General features: G+C 30.4%; 1 protein-coding gene across 1 annotated transcript in view; it reads right to left on the bottom strand.

Annotated features, from left to right (window-relative positions):
- LOC115889203 (diacylglycerol kinase eta-like) overlaps positions 1 to 5,386 on the bottom strand; it is a 192,454-nt gene extending 187,068 nt beyond the window's left edge. Inside the window, exons 1-2 of the mRNA XM_030909153.1 lie at positions 5,358 to 5,386; positions 439 to 631 (exon numbers count right to left, since the gene is read on the bottom strand). Of these exons, the coding sequence (XP_030765013.1) occupies positions 439 to 631; positions 5,358 to 5,386 (222 nt within the window). The remainder of the gene's footprint in view (positions 1 to 438; positions 632 to 5,357) is intronic.
- Between the last annotated feature and the right edge of the window lie 8,198 nt (positions 5,387 to 13,584).

Here is a 13,584-nt window from a genome sequence, read left to right as displayed (position 1 = left end):
ACGTAATTAAATCGTGAAGCTGAACGCAAGATGTACACTTTTCCATAGAACTTTAAGTACTGACAGAGGTACTGATTGGGTCGACCGGTCAACTGCGACAAATCTGCTATATCCCCTTCCACGTCTCGTGCACAGTTTCTCGATTTATTTCATACGTTTGGCAACATGTTTACTGTTCTCTCCTTGTTCAGTACATTATAAACACATTGTACTCTTCTTACGTACGGAAATCTCGACCCAAGACTAACCTTTGCCAGCCCTTAGTATTCCAATAACAAATGTTTGACAAGTACACGAGTCGTGAGAATGCGCCTTAACATTATTGAAACTAAAAAGAAATTAACAGGTTAATATTTAAATAAGCAACAAACCAATAAAACTTATTTGTGGTAAATCATAATATAAAATTCTAGAATACATTTATCTAATATTACTTACCCCATCTGCATCTTCTATTATATCCTTTCCAACTGATGCCAATGTGGTCCACTTGCAGTTGTTGATGGCTTTGGCTGCACATCGTTTGTGTACATTGAACTTGCACACTTCACATCGAAGTAAATGTCTGGCGTTTATTTTGTATCGACAAACATTGCAATATGTAGGTCGTGCGTCAAAAGATGGAGCATACCTGAAAAAGAGTTATAATATACATACATAGTTTTAATATGGAACTAAGTAAATTTTAATGAAGTTGATAATATAATGAACAGTTGTAATTGTGAATAAAACGAGAATAACATAGCTGTTAACATTAACAATAATTTTTTGGATTTCAATTATACAATATACAGGGTGCTTCTCAAAAGTGGCTCACCCTTATAACTTTTTTATTTTTTCAGATAAAAAAAATCGAGATTCGGTTTGTTAGTATATGACATAAATTAGGATTGATTGATGTATTCAATTGTTTTCGGTCACTTCCTGTTTCATCGGAAAGGACTACAACTTTTGATTTTTAAATGGCACGCTCAGTATTGTGTTACTTTATTCGATACAAAAAATAACACTGAATAGAATGACATATCATATGTTAACTTTCGACATTTTTGAATATTGTTTATTTGAAATTATTGCAACATGCGATTCATAACGAAAATTTTATTTGAAAGACCAAGTGTGTGGTACCAAATTATTCGTAAAAATATGTTTTTTTCAAATATGCTAATGAGCCACCCTCGTTTCATTTGAAAAAATTGAGATATGATTAAAAATACGATTTGAGAATCTTTTAATCGGTCAGGACAAGACACTAAAACATTAAACGATCAAATATATTTTTCCAAGGCTCCTTGATTAAAAATGAGTGTTTTAACACAGCCATGGCACTCTAGATTAAAATTTTGTTTTAAGTAAAAATTTCAATAGTTGACATATGAAATTTCTAGACCCTTTATCTCCGAAACCAAGCATTTTGGGACATATATTTATATACAAACTCTTCTAATGATTTTCATCTGCAGAATATGTTACCGAAGTTTCCAGAATACAATTCGGACCACGACCACCCTATATATTCTTCTAGATTCAAGTAGTTCCAGTAATTATACTTCAAAATTTGCGAGTTTTCTAAGTTAAATGTTAGGCGTTCTCGATGGATACAACTGACTAACCCAAGCTGCTGCTAGGATATTCTATTAATTCCAATTGTGTTTTTTAAACATTGTGAATGATCGTTAACTAAAAAGTATAAAGTGTAATTGAAACTTCTAATTTATTCTACTAATTGCGAGGTTCTAAATGAGCTTTACGCGATTATACAACTCTATGTATATTTTTCCTATACCGGGTGCGTCTCAAAAGTAACTTCCTGTTTCACAGGAAATTACTATAACTTTTGATTTTTAAATAGCACCCTCGGTATTTTTTACTTTATTCGATAGAAAATGACATTCTGAATAGAATGACATATCATATGTCAACTTTTGACATTCTGGCTTAATAAAAAAAATGTTTTTTAAAATTCAATCTAGAGTGCCATGTGTATGTTAAAAACACTAATTATTCATCAAGGAGACTTTGAAAAATAGATTTGATTGACTATTGTTTTTAGTGTCTTGTCCGGACTAGTTAGAAAATGCTCAAATCGTATTTTTAATCGTATCTCAATTTTTTCAAATGGAACGAGGGTGGCTCATTAGCATATTTTGAAAAAGCATTTTTTTACGAATAATTTGATACCGCACACTAGGTATTTCAAGTCAAATTTTCGTTACGAACAGCAAGTTATAATTTCAAATAAACCATATGCGAAAATGTCAAAAGTTGCCATATGATATGTCCTTCTATTCAGAATGTCAATTTCTATCGAATAAAGTAGAAAAATACCGAGGGTGTCATTTGAAAATCAAAAGTTGTAGTCATTTCCGGTGAAACAGGAAGTCACCGAAAAGAATTGAATTCGTCAATCAATCCTAATTGATGCCATATACTAACATACAGTACATCTGCTGGATCTGTGCCTATAAAAGGAATGCGGACAAAAAACATTTAAATAAACAACAATATATTTTATACGTCGATTTGACGAGTGCGTCACCGCAAATCGCTCCGCCCACTCATTTTATTGGCTACTTGCAAATTTGTTGAATTTTTATTAATGAGACGCGTCGTCTATTTTTTTACGAAAAACATCGAGAGAATATCGTTTCCCCTCTCACGGATACCCCGTAGCTACAAAACGGACAGATGTACTGTACCAAATCTCGATTTTTTATCTGATAAAATAAAAAAGTTATAGGGGGTGAGTCACTTTTGAGACGCACCCGGTATAAACTAAAACATAGTCATATACAGGGTGATTCACGGCCATGGCACGTTAGACGTTTATGGAGAACCAGTGACAATTTTTTTTTTGGAAAATTTGTGTTGCCGCTTCATACTAAAAGTTTTAGTTAGCATCTTTGTTATTTTAAATAGAACAACCCTGTATATCATTATTTTAAAATTAATTTAATTTTTCTATTATACTAACCTATACCAATCTCGGATAGTTTTCGAGATAAAAAATAAAATATATATATAAAATTATGAATTAAACATTTTTAAAGTTGAAATTTGGGTTATAAGTAGCGATGGGAACTATCGAATGAATTAGACTATCGAATGGTTACTGAATGAATGATTTCAACTATCGAATGGTTTTATTCGAATAAAATAATTCATTCATTTGTATACTAAAGCATATGTGACAACCTCGCCGTGCGACTAAATGGTTATCGTTGAGCCACGACTATCGAATGCTTTTGATAAATGAAATTTAGTATTCGTTTGATTTTTGTGTGCGTCAGTGCATTATTAGTTCTTCCAAATTTTTATAACTTCGCCTTATAAATACTTTGCTATTTTTGCGTTTATTAAAACATTTAAAATACTAAAATAGTAGTTTTTTTAAATGACGATTGTGTGCGTTTGCAGGTGTTAAAATTTTTCCAAAAATTTGTGTGATTTTCCGTAGCCCGATCTTTCAATTATTTTATTTTATATGGTATATGGTCTATTTTTTAATGGGAAATTTTGAGAAGTAGCGATTTTTAAGAGAGATGAGATGAACTTAGAATTAATTTTAAAAATACATATTTGTATTTTAGATGTTTTAAGAATATGAATTAGTTGAACTTAATAATCATATTTAAGTAATGCGGTTAAGTAAATGGGGTTATCGAACTCAAACTATGGGGTGAGAAAATTAAATTGAAAGTTTTACACGTGCCAATTTAAAAAAAAAGTTAACGATGTTTGTATTTTGTTTATGCTAATTCTCTTACATGTAGTTTTTTGCGAAGAAATATTTCATTTGTTTTTTAAAGTAAATGCCAGTAAAAGTAAATATTATTTTTAAATAGTAATATAACGTACCTAATATAAATAATTTTGATTTCTAATTTTTTATTTATATTTTCTTTCCATTACACTGCATGCTTAGAAAATTAATAAATGTTTATATTTCATGATTTTAAAGTTTGTTGTTAATATAACAAATTAGTTCTGTAATTATTATTATTTAATAAACCAATGTTGCCACAAAAAATTTAAAGACTATATTATTTTTAAATAGGATTTAATATAAATAATTTTAACATCTAATTTGTTGTTTATATTTTGCTACTACGCAAAAAAAATGTTTATATTAAATTATTTTAAATTTTGTTGTTAATAGGTATAACAAATTATTACTGTTATTATTATTTTTATTAAACCAGTCTTTGCTTAAAAACATTAAAAATAATTTTCCTACATCCAAAATAACAAGTATTATTGCAGTGTAACAACAGAATATTAATAAAAAATGCAAAATATATAGACATACTATCCCTAACTAACTAAAGCCAAACAATAATATTCTTTGCTAATATCAACTAATACCAATATATGGCAACAGCGCCCTTCATAATGTATTTTCTGTGTAAATACTAGCACCTCAATAAAAAAAATAATGTGTCCTTATCTTTATATGACTCACGCAAAAAATCAAAGATGCCGGCTTCTTTCATAGCTTTGCCACCGACCGCTGTCGGGTTTCTCGGAGAGAAACCTACGTCGCCGGGCGACAACTAAAATCCAGTTAATATTTTATTATAATCGATCCTGACGAAAAAATTAATTTCATAAATGAATGAATTTTATAAATGAATGGTTTTTGCTGCCGAATTACTAGAATACAATATTTCAAGGCAGATGACGCATCTATTCGATAATTTTTATTCGAATAGTTTTCAACGAATGTTTTCTTACTAGCTATCGAATTATTCGAATGAATTGCAATTATCGAATGTTTCGATAGTATTCATTCGATAGTTCCCACTACTAGTTATAAGTTAACGAGAGTCGATATATTCGATCTGTCTACATAATCCGATTGGGTATTACACAAAGAGAACAAAAATATTATTTGTTTCCGTTTATTATAAAATTATTCAAATTTTATTTTTTATTGAAACTACTTGGTATATGTGGCAATATTAAGAGTTATTTTTTTAGGTAGTTAAAATTAAATTTAAAATGTGGTACGCCTAAAAATAAAATTAATGTAGTTCGTTTCTAGAATTGTTAGTAATCGACTAACCGATATGAATAGAATTAATACTCGTAATTTTTTGTGTACAAATTTAAAATTACATTGAATAGAAATATGGTGAATATGGATAATGTATGAGGTAGCAACACTGCAATGTTTAGATACACCGTAGAGAAATCTCAGCTGAATAAACAAGTGGCACGAAAATTTTGTTAGGGGATCCATCATGATGAAATTGCATTTGTTGCAATTTCATCAGCATGAATGCAGTTGGTGTAGTTGGTGCAGTTGGGCCGCTTATTCTGCTATTAATGTTTGGGGCTTCTTGGATACCACTTACTTTAGTAGATAGAGACGCTGGAGCGACATATTTCCATAGCCAGCTAGGCTAGGATTTAATATGCCTGGGTTTTAATTTATGGGATCGAATATGGATAAATAACAATTAAATAGTATTAAAATGAAATTAAAATATATGTTTTGATATTTTGACGTAACCAATTTACCTCTTTTTGTTTCGTAGCCTACTACTATAATTTTTAGACCATATAATCCTAAGCGGCAGCCTAACATAATTTGTTCTCTTGATATCTCCGGTTAGAGAGAAGGTAGAAAGTTGCTGTTTGCGCTGATATTTTGGAAATGTTGTGTAAAGAGAAATGTGTAAGAATGAAAGTGAATGAAAGAAGAAATGTCTAAAAGAGAAAATGTGTAAAGAGATATATAGCCTCCCATTTAAATTTTTTATGCAAAAGCGCAATATCTGTTATGATGTCAAATAGCGCCCTCTAGCTACCACGAAAAAAATTATGGTAACAAAATTTATACTGGGAATCCTTAAGGAAGAAAAGCTCTTTTAAACAAGCCCTGGCTTGTTTAAATCGGGTAACCCAAACCAGAGTTATCCTTATTTTAATAAAAGCAAGTTTAACCTTCCCCCACCACTTTATTTTATGGGATAGAGCAAAATACTCTTCATCAAAAAAATTACGTGGAGAAAAAAATAAAATTTTCAACAATTTTGTTTCGCCAAAAAAAGCTTCACAGGCCGAAAAAGCTTTCTGGGGCTGAAATATACCGCCAGTTAAAATATCTGCACTTATTTCTGGGACATCCTGTATTTAGAAATATATAGGGAAAATTTTGCAAAACACCATCAAAGAAAACATAAACTCCCATATTTTATTCAGCGCCATGAGCTCGAAACTGCAATAAATCCATCGAATACGAAACTGCAAGCATGCACTACAGGAACTATACGGAAATAATAGCGCTACAGAGATATAATATATCAAGAAAATGTTACGTGAATTATTATACTAGGGAATTTTGTTTTCTATATTAATCTCTCCCCAGGAAGTAATCTTTCATTAAGAGGAAAACTTTATAATTTTCGAGAGAGAGAGAGAGAGAGAGAGAGAGAGATGTGTTAAATACGCATCGACTGTAGTCTTTTAGCGTCACTTTATCACATTTATTTATTTAAAGAAGGCATCCATTTTTCTCAAAGAGACCTGGTTCAAATTAAAAAAGTAGAAAAAAGACTCAAAGTCTCGGTCTCAACGTTTATACAATGTTAAACTGTTACACGTGTTTCGCTCATATACGAGCATCATCAGACCTAACAAGAAAGAACCCAAATAAATAGCAAATAATAAAAAGGTGGTCATAACTTACAAATACAATTAAAATCAATCCAAATACACGTTCACATTTCACAATTAAAACAACACTGAGACGAGGCTGAAATGACCGGCAAATATTTGTCAATAAAAAACAAACAGGAACAAAAAATCAAACAAAATCAAAAATAAAATAAAAAATAGAATAACCCAGCGGGATTTGAACTATAGCCTCCCGGGTGGGAACCAGAGAGCAAAGCCACCAAGCTACCATACCACTGAAGTAAAGATTCAGAACTCAACAATAATACACGGCCGAATTAATCTTTCAGATTATTGAAAATTAATGTCTGCATCGTGTGGGGTGGCAGTGAACGGCAGCTGGTGGATTTCCTTTCTTATGTCAATACCTTACATAATAGAATTTTTTTCACTTTGGAAAAAGAAAATGAAGGCAAATTACCGTTCTTGGATTTATTACTTATGAGAAATAATAATAAAATAGAGTTTGAAATTTTTAGAAAACCCTCCTCCACAGATAACGTTATTCAGCATATTTCTAACTCCCCATATTCCCATAGATTCGCAGCGTTTAATTCTTTGTTCTATAGATTATGTAACTTGCCACTACCCAGAGAAGCGTTTAATAAAGAGACATTAATTAAACATTATAAGACAAATTGCTTTTAACAACGGGTTTCCGCTAGGAACTATTAACAAGATTTACTATAAGTTTGTAAATAGGTACAAGATGTCTTATAATGTCATATATTCGAAAAATTTACAGAGAGGCCCGTATAAAGTTTTAACATTTTTTGGTAATATTTCACTCCAATTGGCAAAATATTTTAAAAATCTTAATTTATCTTTTTCCTTTAAAACTATTAATACATTAAAAGCAAATTTGGTTAGAAATAAAGACAAAACGGAGAGGCTCTCTAAATCGGGAGTTTATTCTTTGAATTGTGGCGACTGTCAAGCGGTCTATGTGGGGCAATCAGGTAGAAAGATTTCCACCCGAGTACAGGAACATCTGAGCCTTGTCAATAAATACAGAAATTCGGATATAACTGAGACTAAATCGGCTTTTGCGAACCACTTATTAGCCACAGGTCACAATTTTTCCATCTCAGAAAACGTTAGTGTTCTGCACGAATGCCAAAAAAGTAAAAAACTTGATTTATTGGAGAAAATGGAAATAACTAGAGCTAAAAAAAGTCCGGTTCTTGTGTGCGTGAATGATATTTTTAATTTCGAACCAACATTAATTTTCAATAATCTGAAAGATTAATTCGGCCGTGTATTATTGTTGAGTTCTGAATCTTTACTTCAGTAGTATGGTAGCTTGGTTGCTTTGCTCCCTGGTTCCCACCCGGGACGCTAGAGTTCAAATCCCGCTGGGTTATTCTATTTTTTATTTTATTTTTGATTTTGTTTGATTTTTTGTTCCTATTTGTTTTTTATTGACAAATATTTGCCGGTCATTTCAGCCTCGTCTCAGTGTTGTTTTAATTGTGAAATGTGAACGTGTATTTGGATTGATTTTATTTGTATTTGTAAGTTATGACGACCTTTTTATTATTTGTTATTTATTTGGGTTCTTTCTTGTTAGGTCTGATGATGCTCGTATATGAGCGAAACACGTGTAACAGTTTAACATTGTATAAACGTTGAAACCGAGACTTTGAGTTTTTTTTCTACTTTTTTACATTTATTTATATATGTTTATATATGTCGATATCTATACTAATATATAAAATCCTTAAGTGACTCACTGATTAATCACGATCCTGCCCAAACCACTCAACGTAAGAAGCTCAATTTTGGCATACAGGTTGATTCTAGGGTGTACAGGTGCGATAAGAAGGGATTTTTCGAAATTCCAGTTCCAAGGGGGTGAAACCACCCCTCAAATATTACAATATTTTTTATTTAAAAAACGGTCAAGTTTCCGAAAAACCCCTTAAACATGTATATTTTATTATGTGTTTTACATATTTAAAGATTTTTTAAAAATGTGTACAGGGTGTTTCGAAAAATCTGGTTATTGATTAATCACGTTCCTGCTTAAAGCGCTTGATGTAAAAAGCTGATTTTTTGGAATCGAATGGCCTTACATATTGCAAAAAGCTCTGCTGAGAATTCACATTTCTTTATCAAACGTATGAAAAGCCGCTCCCGTGTGCCTATCAGTTTTCGAGCCATCGGTGTAAACCAGTCGATGACTCTTATACTTCGAGTTAATGAGATTTTTGAATTGTGCTCTTATAGTGAGATGTGAGCATTTCTTTTTGTTTTGGACTTTGAGTGATAGGTTAAGGGAGAGTGGGTGCAGACTCCATAGAGGAAACATACGGGAGAATGGCGCAATATTGAAAGGAGGAGACAAATCGATTGATAGTCTTTCCTTTATATCTACATAACGGTGGTTTAATGCTCTTTTGAAATTATTTTGCAACATAAATCTTATATTAGCAATTTTTACGTTTTGAATATTCATTAATGAAATTCCTTTAATTTCTAGATTTTACATTTATTTGGATCGATTTACATTTATTCGGATAGAAATAAATTTGTAAGTAAACTTTAAATTGGCAAGTTAACTACATAAGGATTTACATATCAAGTGAGGTATAATCAAGCTACCACATGCATAATATATTTGTATATGAGTCGCAAATTATTCACTCGAAGATATACCGGATTAAACGACACCGCTTGTAGTTACATGCACAGGGTGAGTCAACGATAGAGTAAAGTCCATTATCTTATTCGTTTCGAGATTTACAAAAAATATTTAAACATAAAAGTTATAGGGAAGGTTAAGATACACATTTTAAAATTATTATAGAGAATACTCTATTTTATATTTTATTTTTAGATTCTGCGTAAAATTCCATAACTTTTTGATATATTATATTATATACCTAAAATTAATAGTTTTTGTAATATTTAAATTTATTTTTTACAAATGTTAAATTGCAGTGTGATAAAAAATTGTCAGTGGTGCTATTGTTTCTGAAATTGGAGTACCAAAATTTGGTAGGACAGTTTTATTGTGATGAAAAAAAGATATACAGGGTGAGTTTCCTACGATGTTCTCTATGGGTATCTCGGAAACTACTGGACATAGAGAGTCGGTTAAATGGGGAAAGAATTGCAGTTTTGTGGGGTCATAAATATGCGCCTTTCAGATTTTTTAAAAAATTCATGGCTTACTAGATATTTAGAAAAAAACAAATTTTGGCTATTTTAAAAATTGTCCCTAATTCCATTATAAACTATTTTAGACAAAAAGTTTTCAGATAAAAGTTGTAGATTCACATCCTTAATGAGATTGTGTCCTCTGTTTTTTTTCTAAAGCCTGTCATTTTTGACATTTGACACAAACATATGTTTTTTTAAATGGAAACCATAGTTGGCCATGACTCTATAAAAAGTGCCATTTTTTAAGCTTTTCAGCGATATAAGCTATAATATGTTTTCTTCGAAAAATTATCGAGTTAAATTAATTCTTATGATTTTTAAATAGTTCCACTTAGTTCGCCATGGAAACAATCGTCTTTGCTCTTTCTCAATAGAAGCTTTTCAGCGATATAAGCTATAATATGTTTTCTTCAAAAAATTATCGAGTTATAGCCAATTCTTATAATTTTTAAGTAATTTCACTTAGTTAGCCATGGAAACAATCGTTTTTGCTCTTATAAATGTGAAGCTGCCACATCCAAACTTTGTAAATTAAAATAAACAAAAATTGTAAAAATAAATTTTTCAAATGCAGAAAGGCGTGTAGGATTATTGGTTCAACTTTTCTTGACCATACATTTTCGAGGATACGTTGACCGGTGAATGTTATGTTTTTTAGAGAACGATTTTCAAGACTTGTTAGAAAAGTTAAATTTAGTTATAGCCAATTGTTATCTTTCTTGACTAATTTCACTTAGATTGCATGGCATTCTTATTCTTTTGTGATTTATAACTTATAAAAACTCAGAATATATTACTAAACGGTTCTTTAGAATTTACGTTGCACAAACTAAACCAAACCAAACCAAACTTTAAAAAAATAATATCGCTGCAGTCACTGCATACACTTTAAGTTATTTTAGAAAATGTTCAAAAAATCCGCCATTGTTTTGAGAGTTACATCTTTTTAAAACTGAATTATTACCTATTCTCACAAAAGGACCGGTTGACTTTATTTAATTAAACTTCCCTTGTACCGCCACTTCGAGTGCCTCTCTTAATCCATAAGTTCTTTTGTAAACCGTATTTTTAACCATATCGCATAAAAAAAAATCTAAAATGGATAGGTCAGGTGATCGAGGAGGCCCATGCAATTAGTCCACCTCTTCCTATCTCTGAGTTTATATTATTATGATATCAATAATTTTTAACATTTCTTTCACTATGCGGGGGGGGGGCATAATGAAAGTCATTTTGGAAACACTCTATTGATGCGCGAGTATCTACACGCTGTTCTTCATTTGAGAAATTCATATTTCCAATTTTTGTTTATTTTAATTTACAAAGTTTGAATGAGACAGCTTCACATTTCTGAGAGTAACGGAGATTGAACTTGTTTCCATGGCTAACGTGATAAAGTGAAATTGTTTAAAAATGATAAGAATTGGCTATAACTCAGTAATTTTTCGAAGAAAACATATTATAGCTTATATCGCTAAAAAGCTTAAAGAATGCCGCTTTTTATGAAGTCATGGCCAACTATGGTTTCCATTTAAAAAAACATATGTTTGTGTGATATGCCAAAAATGACAGACTTTAGAAAAAAACAGAGGACACGATCTCATTAAGGATGTGATTATCACAACTTTTATCTGAAAACTTTTTGTCTAAAATAGCTTATAATGGAATTAGGGACAATTTTTAAAATAGCCGAAATTTGTTTTTTTTAGATATCTAGTAAGCCATGAACTTTTTCATAAATCTGAAAGGCGCATATTTATGACCCCACAAAACTGCAATTCTTTCCCCATTTAACCGACTCTCTATCTCCAGTAGTTTCCAAGATACCCATAGAGAACATCGTAGGAAACTCACCCTTATATAAAGATATTTTAGTTATATGCTACAGGGTGTTCAAAATATATTTATGAATTTCAACTATTAAAAATAAAAAAATCTCAAATTTATTAAATGATACATACTATATATTATCATTTTTTCTGACAGATTTTCCAAAACTCTTTTATTAAGTATGTTATATGCCTATTTTTAGTAGTTTGCGATTTATTCTAATTTTTTCTATTTTTATCCATAATTAATACAATTACGCTATAACATCATAGTTACCATAACAAAAAGTAATAATTCTCAAAATTTTAATTATTAAAGTAATTAACTAATTTGTGGGCGGAAATAATGGTGATATATTTAATTGGTATACTCTTTTACAAAGATTTAAATAGGTTTCTTTTTGTAAACAAATGGGCGTGCAATATTATTATTTTTACCACCTGTATATTTTGTACTAATATGTATGTTGCTTTAAAAAATCTAAAATGTCAATATTCCATGGGTATAGTAATAAATGAGGTCTATATAGGAAAATGCATTTTCTACGAAAAATTGAAAAGATAGGTAAAAAATGGTATAATACAATTTGATAGACAATTAAATTGTGCATCTGATTCACGTAAAATATACAGGGTGTTCCTTTTAAATTAAACAAATTATTGCCGTTTAAATGTAGTAATTATTTAAAATAAATTTTTGGAAACTCTGTATAAGGTAGTATAATTTTTATTAGTGCAACACAATATCTGATCAATAAATAATCTTCAGTAAATATTTAGTATTAAAAACTTTGATACCCTTGGAGAAATGAAACCTTAATTTTTTTAGTGCAATTTCACAAAATTGGAATTATTTCAAGAACGGTAAGGTTTAAGTGTGATAAACCTTAATCAAATTTACGTTTATTTCAATCGTAGTATCTAAAAATAGAATAATATACATGGTGTTCCATTTAAAAAAATAAAACAATAATATTTTTTACTTATTTTGGACATTCTGTATGTTGTAAACATATATACTACTATAAATTATAGCTTCGTGTTGTATCTGGTGAACAACCCTGTATAACTTATTACAAAGGGGTTAATTAGACAGATTGAGTAATTCACATGGCCAGTTTTATGGCCAACATAAAATTTAAAAAATGAGAATATTCCCTTATACGCTTTTAGCAGGCGACACGTTCCGCTTGAAATTTTACCCTTATTCACCAGAAGGAAATTTTATTAAGCCATTTTTTCTCGGGCAACATATCCTGGAAAATGTAACGCTGCATTAAACAGACTAATGAGGTTCTGGAGCTGAAAAATACTTTTTGAAGCGTGTAAGAGGAAATTTTGTTTTCGGTCCATTTTCAAAGAAAAATCGCTTAGCGTTCAACTTCTTGGGATTAATATTGTGATTTATTTCCCTTCCGGCAAAGAGAACGAATCTTTTCTAATTAAATTTTATTAATTATGAAAACGCTGCAATTAATAAGAAATTTTAATTAGTTCTGTCTAGAGCTTAAACGAATGAATTATAAAGGTATAAAAATCATATACTAGTTTGTTATAGTTTATGCTTTGACTATAGACATTACGTTTAACTACAAAATACTTCAAGCAAATTATATTAAAATTTGTTTGAAAAAACTTTTTTCTGAAAGTAATTATTAGTAGAGGGAGATGGCCGATTCTGCATCTACCTCGCGGAGAAGGAACGATCTGGTAGTGACTGTAAAAGTGACGTAAATCATCTAGGAACATGTAAAATAAGTTAATAAACAAAAATATTTTTATTTATTTTATTTATTTATTTAACTATATTTTACAAACACCTAACAAGGTAACTACATACAACTAGGGTCGCTTTTATGTATGGGAAAGGTCGATTATTAGGTAAAATATAGGAGGTACCCCAAAAAGT

This window comes from Sitophilus oryzae, unplaced genomic scaffold, assembly GCF_002938485.1.
Source record: "Sitophilus oryzae breed Bouriz unplaced genomic scaffold, Soryzae_2.0 scaffold_811_pilon_pilon, whole genome shotgun sequence".
In the NCBI taxonomy this organism is placed as follows: Eukaryota; Metazoa; Arthropoda; class Insecta; order Coleoptera; family Curculionidae; genus Sitophilus; species Sitophilus oryzae.
The sequence above is the reverse complement of the archived record's forward strand: the minus strand, read 5'-3'. Positions and strand labels throughout refer to the sequence as shown.